The sequence below is a fragment of the Nylanderia fulva genome, unplaced genomic scaffold, assembly GCF_048542155.1.
Source record: "Nylanderia fulva isolate GAGA-0341 unplaced genomic scaffold, ASM4854215v1 Scaffold557, whole genome shotgun sequence".
NCBI lineage: Eukaryota > Metazoa > Arthropoda > Insecta > Hymenoptera > Formicidae > Nylanderia > Nylanderia fulva.
Window position 1 is genome coordinate 51,383 of NW_028190651.1, and position 15,998 is coordinate 67,380.

The 15,998-nt window shown below is 47.0% G+C and overlaps 2 protein-coding genes and 1 pseudogene across 2 annotated transcripts; all 3 read right to left on the bottom strand.

Annotated features, from left to right (window-relative positions):
- Positions 1–1,461: 1,461 nt before the first annotated feature.
- LOC114937381 (uncharacterized) lies at positions 1,462–2,517 on the bottom strand. Its single transcript, XM_029310813.2, has one exon. The coding sequence runs from the start codon at positions 2,515–2,517 to the stop codon at positions 1,462–1,464; it is 1,056 nt and encodes a 351-aa protein (XP_029166646.2).
- A 2,070-nt stretch (positions 2,518–4,587) lies between these two features.
- On the bottom strand, positions 4,588–9,835 carry LOC114928094 (uncharacterized). Its single transcript, XM_085487469.1, has 2 exons — positions 7,444–9,835; positions 4,588–6,974 (listed from the first exon to the last, which is right to left on the bottom strand). Exons 1-2 carry the CDS (start codon positions 9,833–9,835, stop codon positions 4,588–4,590), a joined length of 4,779 nt encoding a protein of 1,592 aa, XP_085343595.1.
- Positions 9,836–14,223: 4,388 nt separating this feature from the next.
- Positions 14,224–15,404, bottom strand: LOC146721078 (small subunit ribosomal RNA; annotated as a pseudogene).
- Positions 15,405–15,998: the final 594 nt, after the last annotated feature.

A 15,998-nucleotide genomic window follows, 5' to 3' on the forward strand; every position in this document is an offset into this window, starting at 1 on the left:
GAAAATGAGTAAGCGGAGCGTCATCCGTCAGACGTCACAGGATTCTTTGGTAATCGACGTCCCGCGGATGTACGCGTATTTGTCGAAACATCTGGCGATGTCTGCCGTATAAACCAAGCGCCATGCACGCCAACGCAATAAGACGGCAGGGAGATCCTGCTGCAACTTTGGCCCGATGAGCAAATGGTCGTTAAGTGACGTGCCATTCCGGGTTTTACACGATGCGTTAAATACGACTCGAAGCTTTGTGGTGCAAATATCCTCTCTTATTACTGGATGATGGGGAATATAAATCGGTATATTCTCAGTGGGTTCGGACTCGCCAACGCGAGTCATATGTCCAAGGGCCTCGTATTCTGTAAGAAAGTCTGTGTATAGCGAACAGAGATCGGATTTTGAATTCAATTTATTTTCCAGACGACCGTACAATGTACGCGCTATGGAGAGAGATTCCCCGATATCGATCGGCAAAGCATTTTTGAAAAGTAATCTCACGACATAACGACCGTCAGGATCACGACTGTGCGTTTGAGCGAAATGAGATTCGCATTTTTCTTCCTCCTCCGTGAGGGAAGTTGGCGTGGGAATCTCTTTGTCCTCCCAGAATTTCTGGAGGAGAGAGTCCACATCCAGCGCGGATACGCAATTCAAAACAGTTACTTCTTGTGAAGTAGTTTCTTTACTTCCGGTCGGTCCAGAGATTATCCAACCGAACGAGGTCGATTGGGCAGTGGGCGCTCCATAGGGGCCCTGTCTCAGGTCGCGCAATAAGAGCGAACCGTACACGTCCGCGCCGATCAGCATGTGAATCTAATGTCGACTAGATGGATCCGGATATGCTAGTGAAAGGCCCTGTAAATGAGGCCATGATTCTATAGGCCGAATTCGCGACGTGGCGTACGAAGTTATTCGCGGGAATACATACGCAGTGACCGGAAAAACAGGATTCAATTTTTCGCACGGCGTCAAATTTAGCGAAACTCTCGATCGCGCAAAACCGGCATATTTCTCCCCGAAACCTTTTATTTGAAGATCGGTCCTCTGTCGTTTAGAGCGAAGCGTTTGACTCAATGCTTCGGAAATAAAGCTAAAATTAGACCCTTGATCTAATAAAGCGCGGACCTTAAAACATCTTCCTTCAGAAGTGTGTATGTCAACCCACGCGGTCGCGAGAAGAACGGTGGGCATCGTGGTATTCTAAGGTTTGAGAGTTTGCACGCTGGCGACGGCGGCGTCGCCGACTACGACAGTCTTACTCGTGGTAGTAGACGCATTAACGCTCAAATTCGATAAACGGGAATTTTCCGCTGTGTCCTTATTTTGATCACTCTCATTGTGTAACAATGTGTTATGAGAGCGTTGACAATGAGCGCATCGAATTTTGCTCGAGCATTTCGGCGTGAAATGTCTCGCTCGCAAACAATTGAAGCAGACCCGATTCTGTCGCGCGATGACATGCCGCTATGTCGCGTTTTTCCGACGAAATTCCTCGCACTTCATTACCGAATGACTGCCGGAACAGCAAATGTACTTAATCGCGGAAAGATTATGAACGGAGGACTGCGTTTTGTCACTCTTAGAATTGACGATTACTTTAGGATTGTCGGAGAAGTCCGACAGACCTCGTATTCGAAGCGTGAGGAATTCATGAATATCCTTGTACGAAGGAAGCTCGCGACTTGACAAAATTTTTAAATTCCATTCGCTCCTTGTTTTCGAACTAAATTTTTGAGAGATGACGTAGACGAGAATGTCATCCCACTCGCGTACCGGCCGCTTTAGATTAGTGAGAGCCGCTAGAGATGCGGACACGGTATCTCTCAACTTTCGCATTTCCGCGACGTTTTCCGCCTTCATTGTCGGTAGGCACATGAAGGCGTGAATGTGAGTATGGATCAACGTAAGTTGATCATCATACTCGTCAATCAACAACTGCCAGACGGACTCATAATTAGCGTCGGAAATCTTTAAATTACTAATAATCGAGGCAGCGTCACTGATGACGCTCGTTTTGAGGTAATGAAATTTCTGCGTGTTCGAGAGAGAATCATTACTCGCGACAAGAGACTCGAAAGTATTTTTAAAACTCTCCCATTCGGAGAACTTGCCCGAAAACTTCGGAAGTGAGATCCGTGGCAACTGAAAATTGTGATTATGAATGCCCTCGCGAATTGAAGAATCAGTACTGTGTTCTAACAACGGAGATTGATTAATTGAGAATCGACTTATCGTATCGCGAAGGAGGTCGGCCGTGTCGTGGTAGATCTCCTCGGCGCTCAGGAAGTCTCCATTCAGGAAATACGAGACAGTCTTCTGCTCCTCCGAAGTTGTGGCTTGCAGCAGCTTGACGTGTAGCCCTCGACAGGAAGTCCAAAGCGTTTCCAGCGTTGCAAGACGCCCCTGCGTCTTTGCTAATGTAACATTAGCTTTCGCTAATTTCTTGAAGTTAACGAGAACTCGCTTTATCGAGTCGATTGTTTCAACTTGCGAGATGAGCAAATTTCTTAATTCTGCCATTATTTCTTCGTTAATGAGCTATTAATAGTGACTTGATCGAAGGTACCGGGCTCGTGAGCACGGTGCCGACGGCAACGAATGCGCGACGACTTTTGGTCGAATCGCGACACTGTTATGTCGCTTAAGAATACACGGCATATGCCGGGGAGCGTTACCGCTGCGCCGACGGCAACCTTTCCGCGGATGTTTTCTTATCGACAAGCGGATTTCTCCGGTGCCTGAAGAATTAACGCCGTGACGTTCAATTGCCACGCCGACGGCGTCGAACTCGCGACGATTCCCTTTTAATCGTCGCGTCCAGTCTCGATTAGCACAGTGTATGATGTTCCGGGCGTGTTATCGACGCCGACGGCAACACCTTCGCGGAATACTTCACTTCGTTCCGCGAAACACGATGTAATTTTGACTTTGAGTTCACGAATTGTTTCCACCACCAGACCCCCGCGTTTGAACCTTGTAAATGAACTCGCGAATAAGGCGCGAAGCTCAACATTTAGATTCCCGCGGGAATGTTCGTTAAAGTTAACTTCCACGACGGGAAAATAACTCCACTTGTCGCTCAAGCAGAGTGAGTGAGCCCAGAGAGAAAACCCGTTGGATAGTGAACGCGACACTGTCTTTGTTCTTCTTCTGCACTCATTCGATTGTAAAACGAGGAGTCACAGTCCGACGTCTCACTGACAATGTTCACCCGTTCCGTCTCACAACGCGAATCTCGCGTAGTTTGATTATCCGTATGATCGGGTCAACGAAAAATCCGGCTCGAAGGACCAATGTTTTTCCTTTTATTTAATTTTAATAACAGTAATTTTATTGTATCATATCAGATTTGTACACTGTATCTGGTTCCGACGCTTCGGACCCTTTTGATAGACTATTGAATACGTGATTGAGGTTCGATTGTCGTTCTTCAAGAACAAAGAAAGACAGGATATCGCGGATCCGTTACAAGCATACCGCTTTATCGTTGGGTGCTCTCGACTGTGTCTTTGGGCTAACTGAACTCCCTTTTTAACCTCGGGGAAGACAACCGATTCGGAATCACGAGCTTTGCATGAACTCGGCGCGTGACACGCGCGCGGCTAATCGTGATTCGCTGGCCGGTTGACCTGTCGATGTCCGCTCGAGGTGCCAAACAAAGTCGATCGTTGGTCGAGCCTTGAGTCCCTGGCTTCGACTCGGAACCAGAACAATATATATATATATATATATTTTTTTTCTCGACAGCTTTGTTCCAAGTTTTAAACAGTGATAAATATTATTATTTTGAATGTGATAATTATTAATCAGAGAAATTCTAATAAAATTCTTTTCATACCATATTCTCTTACAATTACCATAACTTTTCGGGTAAATTCTAAGAGAAAATTCTCTCAGTGTTTTGATTAATTATTAAAAATTACTTGTAAAAACGCGCGGCGCGCACAGCACACGTTGCTCGATGTGGACGGCAATAGTTTACACGGCAAAGACACGACAATCATAATCACAATCTAAGAGAATTTTTTCTTAGAATTTACCTAGAAAATTATGATAATCGTAGGATATTATGATGTGTGTATAAGATTTAACGTTGTAGGATGCCGGGTTAACGTGATCAAATGATTGTACGCGTTTTGAAACGGTTTAAATTAGTTTATTCACTTTCTACAAGTTCGTCGCGTACCGAGACTTATGTTTCTCGGCGCTCGCTTTCTCGAGGACTGACTCGAGGGCTGCGCGAATTTCGGAGCTCGCGTAGGGCGGCAGCCGATCGGGGTCCTCGATTGGACCATCAGAAAATCAGGCGATGTACACACGCCAATTAGCGGCGAGTGTACACGTTGGTTTCACGTGTTTCCTTGGCGTAAACACTAAGGAATTTAACAAAAAAACATTCTAGAAAATTCAATCGTCCTCGAAGATTCGATCCGAAGAACGAATCTTCAACATACCGCCCGCCTCGTATGCGAACGAATGCGAAATAAACTTAAACGAAGCGGGAGCGAATCGTCGAGGAAGATGATTACAAAAAACATACAGGTGAAGACGACTCGCACTGAGAAAGTCGTCTCGAAGATTACATAACTCTTACAAGTTAGCGGCTTCATCCGTCGCGGACGCGTTAAAGTTATCACGTATTGGCAGTCGGCATAATTGCGCAATAGGTCGTTTCAATGTGGACCGTGCGGTGCGTATGGTCACAACTCGAACGAGTCCATCAGATCCGGGATGGATTTGCTGTACTCGGGCAAGCTCCCATTTGCTCGGAGGGAACACGGGACTTTTAACTAATACTAATTCGCTTATTGCGAAGTTAGGAGACTGCTTGCACCACCTGTTTCGCTGTTGAAGCGAATGTAAATAATCCTGTGACCAGGCACGCCACACGGTTTCCTGCATGGCACGGACTAGTTGCCATCGCGAGAGCCTACGCGGGTCGATCGCGAGTACCGATTCCTCCGGAACGGCTACGAGGGGCCGTCCAATCAGAAAGTGACCCGGGGTAAGCGCCGACAAGTCACCCGGGTCGTCCCTAAGCGGAGCGATTGGTCGCGAGTTAAGGCACGCTTCTATTTTACATAGAAGCGTCGCGAGTTCAGCCCTCGAAAGTGTGTGGGAACCAACAGCGCGCCTCAGATGCGTTTTAAGGCTCTTGACTCCGGCCTCCCAAAGGCCGCCGAAATGTGGAGCGGCGGAGGGAATGAAATGCCAGTTCACTCCGTCGCCTGCGAGTGCGTTTCGCAATTCAGCATCCTTCCATAAGGATTGAAAGTGTCGATGAAGTTCGTGGTTGGCTCCATGAAAATTTGTGCCGTTGTCGCTATACATGTGACGCGGCAGACCTCTTCGGCTAGCGAACTTCTGATAGGCTGCAAGAAAGCCGGGCGTGGAGTAATCTTCCACTAATTCGAGGTGAATCGCCCTTGTAGCAAGACAAACAAACAGAGCGATATATACCTTTCTGGCCTTTTGCCCTCTGCCGACGAATGAAATTACGTGGAGTGGGCCGGCGTAATCAACCCCACAATGAGTAAAAGGCGCCGAAGGGGGGAGACGAGCGGCTGGAAGGTCGCCTATGAACTGAGAAGACAATGTAGCCGCGTGACGAGTGCAGACTACACATTTTCGAATGTGCGCCTTTACTGAGCTGCGGCCTCCAATGATCCAGTATCGCTGACGCAGCACACGGAGTACTAGCTGTGTCCCCCCGTGGAGCGTGGATTTATGAGCGCGATCAATTAAGAGATCGGATAAGTGATGTTTCGGAATTATTATAGGATGTTGCTCGTCATAGCTGAGCGCGGAATTCGTCAACCGCCCGCCAAGACGGAGTAAAGAGTCCTCTCCTAGAAAAGGACTCAATTTGCTCAACGAGCTCGAATGCGGCATGGTGCCGTTATTCTTTAGTGAGCGCGTTTCCCGCTCGAAGAATCTCTGTTGCAGATAGCGCAACCAGAAGATTTCCGCCCTCCTAAACTCATCGGCGTTCAGAAGGGGGAAGAGTTGGGAGCGAGACGCGCTCTTTTCTTTTACACGAAGAATAAAGCGATTCATATAGGCAGTCACGCGGACAAGCTTGGTCCAAGTGGAGAACCTATATGGGAGTTCCCATTCCTCGGCCTCTTGAACATAGAACGTCACAGGCCGTCTTCTTTCCACCGACACTTGCTGATCGGTGGCAGTGTCGAGCGGAGCTGAGACATTCAGAATCGGCCACGCAGTCGATGGCTTCTGAAGCCATCGTGGACCGTTCCACCATAGCGGGTGAGTCACGAGCTCGGAGGCGGTCAAGCCGCGCGAGGCACAGTCCGCCGGATTATCTCGAGACGGAACGTGATTCCAACAAACAGAATCCAGACAGGTATGCACTTCGGATACGCGGTTAGCCACGTAGGTGCTCCATTTTGATGGATGTTGACGGAGCCACGCGAGAGCGATGGTCGAATCCGTCCATCCGTATATTGGAATCGGAGGTAATTTCAACGATGTCAAGGTCCACTTGATTAGCCGGCTGAGGAGGACGATAGCGTTCAGTTCCAAGCGCGGGATGCTTACGGTTTTGATCGGCGCGACCTTTGTTTTAGCAGCGAGCAGAGTGATTTGAAACTTTGTTGGCGAAGGAAGCACTCGAATATAAACGACCGCCGCGTAAGCGCGGTTTGAAGCGTCGGCAAACCCGTGGATTTTGAACGCGAGGTTATTGGAATGTCGACCGGTCCAACGCGGTATTCGGACGCGGTTTAATGATTCTAAATCGTTGGTGTAGCTCTCCCAACGATCGCGCAACTCCTCTGGAAGAGCGGAGTCCCAATCACAGTTGAGAAGCCATAACTCTTGTAGCAAGATTTTCGCGGTTACAACAACCGGAGCAGCCCATCCTATTGGGTCGTATAATTTTGCCGTGAACGAGAGAACGGAACGTTTCGTGTGCGTAACCGATCTCAACGGAGTTATCACGAATTTGAACGCGTCCTCTTTAGCAAGCCATGAAAGCCCGAGAATCTTCTTTTACGAGTAAGTGATCGGTGACTTCCGGCTGATGAGCCGAAAGTCCTTGAAGAAGAGAGGAGGCATTAGAAACCCACTTTCGTAGTTGAAAACCTCCCTTTTGCAGGATTTCAACTAGTTGGACACGAGCTTCTATCAATGAAGTCGTATCGTCCGCGCCAAAGAGCGCATCGTCCACGTAGAGGGACTCGCTGAGAATTGAAACAGCCGCGGGATAGTTGTCACCTTTATCTAGAGAAAGCTGTTTCAGTACCCTTATTGCGAGGTACGGAGCGGGGGCGAGCCCGTACGTTACAGTGAGAAGGCGATAGTGTTCAATCGGCCCATCGGCCGACGATCGCCATAAGATTCTTTGAAAATCCGCGTCAGACGGATGCACGAGAATTTAGCGGAATATTTGAGCAATGTCCGCCGTGTAAACAAATTGCCATTAACGCCAGCGCAATAATATAGCGGAGAGGTCTTGCTGCAGTCTCTGACCGATCAGTAAGTGATCGTTAAGCGAAGTCTTATTGCTCGTTTTGCACGAAGCGTTGAAGACAACGCGCAATTTCGTAGTGCAACTCGAGTCGCGCAAAACGGGATGATGAGGAATATATACCGGCTCGAACTCGGAGCGGTCAGATAATTCCACCTTCCTTATATGACCGAGCGAATTATACTCTCGTAAGAACTCGTTGTACTGCGCGTGAAGTTCAGGACGAAGCCGTAGCTTTCCTTCCATTTTATTATAAAGCGAGGTTGCAATGTGCAAAGAATCACCGATTTTTATCGGGAAATCATGCCTGAAGGGCAATCGAACCGCATAGCGTCCCTGAGGGGTACGATAGTGGTTGGCGATGAAATGAGCCTCGCACCTCTCCTCCTTCTCCGTGAGGGGGACAGGCCGCGAGATCTCCTCATCTTCCCAGAACTTCTGGAGAAGAGAGTGCGTGCTTTGTTCCAACACGCAGTTTAATACAGATGCTTGAGCAGTAGTAGTCGGCCTACTATTTGTGGGGCCGAAAAGGATCCAACCGAGAGCGGTCAATTGCGCTGTCGGAGTTCCAATAGGACCTTGACAGACATCGCGCTTCAGAAGCGAGCCGTAAAGGTCAGCACCGATCAACAAATAAATTTGATGTTGACTTGAAGGATCAGGATCAGCAAAAGATAGACCCTGTAAATGAGGCCACGCATCGAAGGGCTGAATCCGCGAGGCAGCGTATGAAGTAATGCGTTGAAAAATGTAAGCCGTCAGAGAAAAGCTCGGGTCGGCTTGAGCACACGGGGTTAACTGTAGTGTTACGCGCGATTTCGCAGTACCCGTGTATTTTTCGCCGAAGCATTTAATTTGTAAATCGGCTCGTTGCCGTTTAGTGCGCAACGCCTGTGAGAGCGATTCTGATATAAAGCTAAAGGTGGATCCTTGATCCAACAACGCGCGAACCTTTAAGCAGCGACCCTCCCCAGTGTGGAGGTCGACCCATGCCGTTGCCAAGAGGACATTTGGATGTTCCTGAAGCGAGGGCGGTACTATCTGGACGGCCGCGATCGTATTGACCGTCTGATTTGTAGTCGCCTTAGATGCGGCTTGTGACGCAGATTCGGAGGTAGTAGCCTCGGAACTGGCCAAGTTATCGAAGGCATTTTGATTTGCCGCTGAATGCAGCAATGTGTGATGCGAGCGACGACATTGTCTGCACCGATATTTGCTCGGGCATTTCGACGGGAAATGTCCGGACTTTAAGCAGTTAAAGCAAAGTTTATGCTGGCGCGCGAGAGCAAAGCGCTGTGAAGCTGATTTCTTCGCGTAGTCTTCGCATTTCGAAACGTGATGCTCACCGGAGCAACAAATACATTTAAAGGCAGTCACGTTGTTTACCGTTAAACGCGGTTTATCATTTTTCGAAGAACCGGAGTCCTTGCTTGAATCGGCAAAGTCCGACAATCCGCGTATACGGAGAGTTAAAAACTCATTAAGCTCCTGATAAGAAGAAGGCTCATTTCGTTTGATTCGCGTTAAATTCCATTCGGTACGTGTTCTCGCGCTAAACTTTTGCGTTATTGTATAAACAAGAATGTCGTCCCATTGTTCTACGGGACGATCGAGATTTTTTAATACGGCTAACGATGCAGACACTGTGTCGCGCAATTTTCGCAAATCGCTTACAATCTCGCTTTTCATTACCGGAAGGCTAATAAACGCGTGTAAATGAGCATAGATTAACGCTTGCTTATCGTCGTATTCATTGGTTAACAATTGCCAGGCAGATTCGTAATTCGCATCGGAAATTTTTAAATTATTGATCAGCAAGGAAGCGTCTCCCGTTACGCTCGTTTTTAAGTAATGAAATTTTTGAGAATTTGAAAGAGCGTCGTTAGTTACTACGAGAGATTCAAAAATGTTTCGGAAGTTTTCCCAATCGGTTAATTTCCCAGAAAACTTTGGCAGCGCGATGCGTGGCAATTGGAAGCAATGATTATTTGTTTCGCGAACGGAGGAATTGGAACTACGATCGGTAAACGGAATTGTATTAGGAGATAATCGACTTATCGTATCTTGCAGCAGATCGGCCGTGTCGATGTAGACATCCTCAGCTCTCAGGAACTCTTCCAGAGTGAAGTACGGCAAGGTCGTTTGCTGCTCCGTGGTCGTCTTTTGAAGCAGTTTGACATGAAGGCCGCGGCAGGCGGCCCAGTGCTCCTCCAACTTGGCAAGCCTACTTCGCGTCTTGGCGAGTGTCACGTTTGATTTGGCCAGCTTCTTGAAGTTGACGAGATCTCGTTTGATCTCGTCAATACAAGCTCCCTGCTCGATGAGCAGGTCACTCACGGCATTCGACATGATTATCGATGCCGGATTGTTGAATCGTTTATCGATTATTCGCTACTGAAGCGAAATATTCAAGCGCGCGCGCAGACTTGAAGCGCCCGCTGATTGACGCGCGAGAGAGAGTGAGAGAGTCCGAGCGCGAGTTAGCGCACCGTCACGTTAAGCCGTTATCGGCTGTCTTTCTCACACGAAGCGATTGCGTGGCGCGTGATAGCGGCGTCGAAATTGCAAATCGCGTGGTTTTTTAAATCTTTAGAAACGTCGAAAATCACCGAAATGATCGAGAGAGTCAAAGAGAGATGCACGACGCGGACGCGTGATAGCGGCGTCGAGATAGCAAGTCGCGCACCTTTTAAAATGTTTTAAAACGTCAAAAATCAACAAGATAATCGAGAGAGTCACAGAGAGATGCACGACGCGGACGCGTGATAGCGGCGTCGAAATAGCAAGTCGCGCACCTTTTAAATGTTTAGAAACGTCGAAAATCAACAAGATGATCGAGAGAGTCACAGAGAGATGCACGACGCGGACGCGTGATAGCGGCGTCGAAATAGCAAGTCGCGCACCTTTTAAATGTTTAGAAACGTCGAAAAGCAACAAGATGATCGAGAGAAGTCACAGAGAGATGCACGACGCGTACGCGTGATAGCGGCGTGCGCTGTCGTTTGCACTGTGGTCTGCGAGAGTCAAAAGTCAGTGAGAAAAAAATGCACTGGTTAAGATTCACCGGTGCGGTGCGCGTGATAGCGGCGCACGCTCACTGAGAGTCACTGTTAATCAATATAAGTCACGATTAATCATTGAGAGTCACTGCGATTATCGTAACGCAAAGCGCGTGCTTGCGGCGCTTGCGGATAACTCGCGAATGTTCACCGCACTCAATTAAGAAAATCACTGGTGCGTGATAGCGGAGTACGCGTGAAGTCATTAATCTCGAACGGCGTTTAACTGCCGTCCGAATGCAAAATTGCAAAGCGCGTGATAGCGGCGCTTGCACTGCAAGTGACACTTCAACGAAATTCTGACTACTCAAATGCAGAATTCGATGTACACCGGATACGTGAGGGTGCGTGACCGTCACGTGGCCGGAGCGCCGCGGCTTAGGCCGGAGCGACGGCAGGCGCGCGATCGAGAGAGCCGCAGCTAGAGAGAGAGAGAGCGAGAGAGAGAGCTTCGGAGCGCGCGGCGTGATACCGTCTCTCTCGCTCTTCGCGTCTTGGAGAGAGCGCGAGAGAGAGAGAGAGAGAGAGATCTTCGGAACGCGCGCGACGGTGATCCGTCTCTCTCGCTCTTCGCGTCTTCGAGAGAGAACGAGAAAGAGAGAGAGAGAGAGAGAGAGAGAGAGAGACTGTTTCGGAGCGCGCGCGACGGCTAATTGTTGTGTAGCGCGGTCTCACTCCCGCACACGGAGTCTTTCTACTCCAAATGAGAACGCGTAATTAGCGGATTTCTCGTGCCGCGGATCACTGCGTTTTTAACTTTACTGCCCCGATATAGGCACACGAGGCAGAAATTGTCAATCGTTCGAATAAGGTACGAAACAAAGGAGCCCGTTCTTTTCGCGATTTCACTATCACTCGATCGGTTTTTAAAATCCGGCTCGAAGGACCATTTTATATGTATAAGATTTAACGTTGTAGGATGCCGGGTTAACGTGATCAAATGATTGTACGCGTTTTGAAACGGTTTAAATTAGTTTAACGTATAAGACGGGCAACAAGAGCCAAATCGCGGATGACAATGCGTTATCCTAACGAAACTAAATAATTTTCCGTTAGAATTAAATACCGGTGCACAAGGCACCAAATTTTACTTGGACACGGCCAAGATTTTAAAATATGAAATAATCTCATATTTGAGATTTAATTTCAATACCCCCCTTTTTTTTTAACCCCCCTACGGAAATTAAATAAATGAATGCAAGAGAAAAATATAGATCCGAAAATCGCTGAATCGGGAAACGAACCCGAGACCTTTCGCTTGCCGGGCGACTGCTCTTCCAGCTGAGCTATTCAGATCCTTTCGATTCTATACTTTTCTCTGTTATATATATTAATGTTGGTAAACAAACGCATTTTTAAGCCAGCGTGTATCAATATAAGAGTTTTAACAAGGCTCTGTAATATAAATATAAATTTAACGTATAAGACGGGCAACAAGAGCCAAATCGCGGATGACAATGCGTTATCCTAACGAAACTAAATAATTTTCCGTTAGAATTAAATACCGGTGCACAAGGCACCAAATTTTACTTGGACACAGCCAAGATTTTAAAATATGAAATAATCTCATATTTGAGATTTAATTCAATACCCCCCCCTTTTTTTTTTTTTTTTTTTAACCCCCCTACGGAAATTAAATAAATGAATGCAAGAGAAAAATATAGATCCAAAATCGCTGAATCGGGAATCCCCGATTTTCGGATTTATATTTTTCTCTTGCATTCATTTATTTAATTTCCGTAGGGGGGTTAAAAAAAAAAGGGGTATTGAAATTAAATCTCAAATATGAGATTATTTCATATTTTTAAATCTTGGCCGTGTCCAAGTAAAATTTGGTGCCTTGTGCACCGGTATTTAATTCTAACGGAAAATTATTTAGTTTCGTTAGGATAACGCATTGTCATCCGCGATTTGGCTCTTGTTGCCCGTCTTATACGTTAAATTTATATTTATATTACAGAGCCTTGTTAAAACTCTTATAAATTAGTTTATTCACTTTCTACAAGTTCGTCGCGTACCGAGACTTATGTTTCTCGGCGCTCGCTCTCTCGAGGACTGACTCGAGGGCTGCGCGAATTTCGGAGCTCGCGTAGGGCGGCAGCCGATCGGGGTCCTCGATTGGACCATCAGAAAATCAGGCGATGTACACACGCCAATTAGCGGCGAGTGTACACGTTGGTTTCACGTGTTTCCTTGGCGTAAACACTAAGGAATTTAACAAAAAAACATTCTAGAAAATTCGATCGTCCTCGAGGATTCGATCCGAAGAACGAATCTTCAACAATGTGGAAAGAATTTTATTAGAATTTCTCTACTATTTATTATATTAAAAATAATAATATGTATCACAAGAAAATATAAAATATGTTTGATTAATTTTACTATACAGTTTAGTAAAATTAATCACACATATTTCATATTTTATTGTGATAGATATTATTTTTAATGTGATAAATATTAATCAGAGAAATTTTAATAAAATTCTTTTCATACCGTATTGTCTCACAATTACCATAACTTTTAGGGTAAATTTTAAGAGAAAATTCTCTCAGTGTACCGATTAATTATTAAAAATTACTTGTAAAAAGGCACACGTTACTCGATGCGGACGACAATTGTTTACACGGCAAGGACACGACAACAGACTGCGGCGACGGATGACGCAACGCGTCGCGACGCTTCGCGACACGTCTAGACGATAACAATCACGCGGCGTTGCCGAACATGTGATTGACGCGAGACATGTATTAAAACGTATAATAATTATGTTATTAAAAAAGGCATATTATAACGTATTATAATTTTTTACGTTATAATACATTTTTTTTAATGACTTAACATTATCCGCCCGTTTTGCCCTTTCTTTTTAAGCGAGACGTGAGAAAAATGATTATGTTTTGCGAACAAGATGTTCCATGTATAAATGTATTGGTCGCTCTGAAAAGAGCGGATTGACTTTGGTCGCTCTGAAAAGAGCGGATTGACTTTGGTCGCTCTGAAAAGAGCGGATTAATTTATAATAGGTGCTCAAAATGACCACCATCCATCCTTATGCAAGCTCGCATGCGTTTAAATAAATTTAATTGGACGTTCTCCATTACTTCCTCTTCGATATTCCAAATTACATATCGCAATCTGGTTTCTAAGTCGTCGACGTTCTCGGGAAGCGTTTTGTATATTGATTCCTTACAGTATCCCCATAAAAAGAAATCAAGAGAATTAAGGTCCGGGGATCTTGCGGGCCAACGTATCGGGCCATACCGACCCATCCAACGTCCAGGAAACTGCTCGTTCAAGTAGTTTGTTACAATCCTGGCGTTGTGTGGTCAAGCACCGTCTTGTTGAAAGAACATTTTATTTCTTTCAAATAGTGGCACTTCTTCTAAAAAATCGGGCAGATTTTCTTTCAAAAGTTCCGCGATACCATAGGGTACGCCTATTTAGCAGGCTAGAGTCTCGTTCGTTATCGGAATTAACCAGACAAATCGCTCCACCAACTAAGAACGGCCATGCACCACCACCCACCGAATCAAGAAAGAGCTATCAATCTGTCAATCCTTCCGGTGTCTGGGCCTGGTGAGGTTTCCCGTGTTGAGTCAAATTAAGCCGCAGGCTCCACTCCTGGTGGTGCCCTTCCGTCAATTCCTTTAAGTTTCAGCTTTGCAACCATACTTCCCCCGGAACCCAAAAGCTTTGGTTTCCCGGAAGCTGCCCGCCGAGTCATCGGAGGAACTTCGGCGGATCGCTAGATGGCATCGTTTATGGTTAGAACTAGGGCGGTATCTGATCGCCTTCGAACCTCTAACTTTCGTTCTTGATTAATGAAAACATTTTTGGCAAATGCTTTCGCTTCTGTCCGTCTTGCGACGATCCAAGAATTTCACCTCTAACGTCGCAATACGAATGCCCCCATCTGTCCCTATTAATCATTACCTCGGAGTTCCGAAAACCAACAAAATAGAACCGAGGTCCTATTCCATTATTCCATGCACGCAGTATTCAGGCGAAGGTAGCCTGCTTTAAGCACTTTAATTTGTTCAAAGTAAACGTACCGGCCCGACTCGACACTCAGTAAAGAGCACCACGACGGGATATTAGTTGGGCCGCCCCTCGCGAGGCTAAGCCCACCGGTAGGACGTCCCACATCACGCCAGTTAAACACCGCGAGCGGTGAACCGACGGTGTGCGACACAGATTCAACTACGAGCTTTTTAACCGCAACAACTTTAATATACGCTATTGGAGCTGGAATTACCGCGGCTGCTGGCACCAGACTTGCCCTCCAATGGATCCTCGTTAAAGGATTTAAAGTGTACTCATTCCGATTACGGGGCCTCGGATGAGTCCCGTATCGTTATTTTTCGTCACTACCTCCCCGTGCCGGGAGTGGGTAATTTGCGCGCCTGCTGCCTTCCTTGGATGTGGTAGCCGTTTCTCAGGCTCCCTCTCCGGAATCGAACCCTGATTCCCCGTTACCCGTTACAACCATGGTAGGCGCAGAACCTACCATCGACAGTTGATAAGGCAGACATTTGAAACATGCGTCGCCGGTGCTAGGACCGTGCGATCAGCACAAAGTTATTCAGAGTCACCAAAATAAACGGTGGACGAACGGCGAGCCGCCCGCCACCGATTGGTTTTGATCTAATAAAAACGTCCCTTCCATCACTGGTCGGGACTCTGTTTTGCATGTATTAGCTCTAGAATTACCACAGTTATCCAAGTAAATGTGGGTACAATCTAATGAACCATAACTGATTTAATGAGCCATTCGCGGTTTCACCTTAACTCGGCATGCACTGAGACATGCATGGCTTACTCGTTGAGACAAGCATATGACTACTGGCAGGATCAACCAGGGAGCTTCGTGTTCGGTTACTCGCAAGGGAGTAACTCGCGAGCGAGCCCGAAGACTCGTCGCTAGCTCTTTTTCGCGCGCGCGCGCGTTCGATGCCGAAACACCGACGCGCGCGCGACATGCTCGTATGTGCCATTTTATTTGCCGCCGGTCTTGCTCAGCCGGTCGGCGACACTCTGCTGTGTTTAACGCTATTATGTAAAGCGTACGAGAGAACGACGGAGGCGAGAGTAAACCCCCGACGCCGCCGCCTCTCTCTTCTTCCTCCTCCTCTCCGTTCAAAAATCCACAAGATCAAAATACTCGTGTTCTTATTCTCCCAAATGTTATGATGCGCGGTCTCGAGAGACCGCGCGATTCACCCTGACGCTAGATCGACGATGGCGATGCTTAGACGTCGAGGACTGTTCTGTCTGGTTCGTACGCGTTTAACCGCACACGACCAGCAATAAGATTTCGCTACGGCGTACAAAGCGAGCGGGAAGAAGCAACTCTTCCCGCAAACTCGTATCCGTGGAGTAGATGCTCGGTAAGCGCGACGATTCCGCTGCTGCGTACGAAACGAGAGGGAACCGCGCGGCCAACACACTAGAGG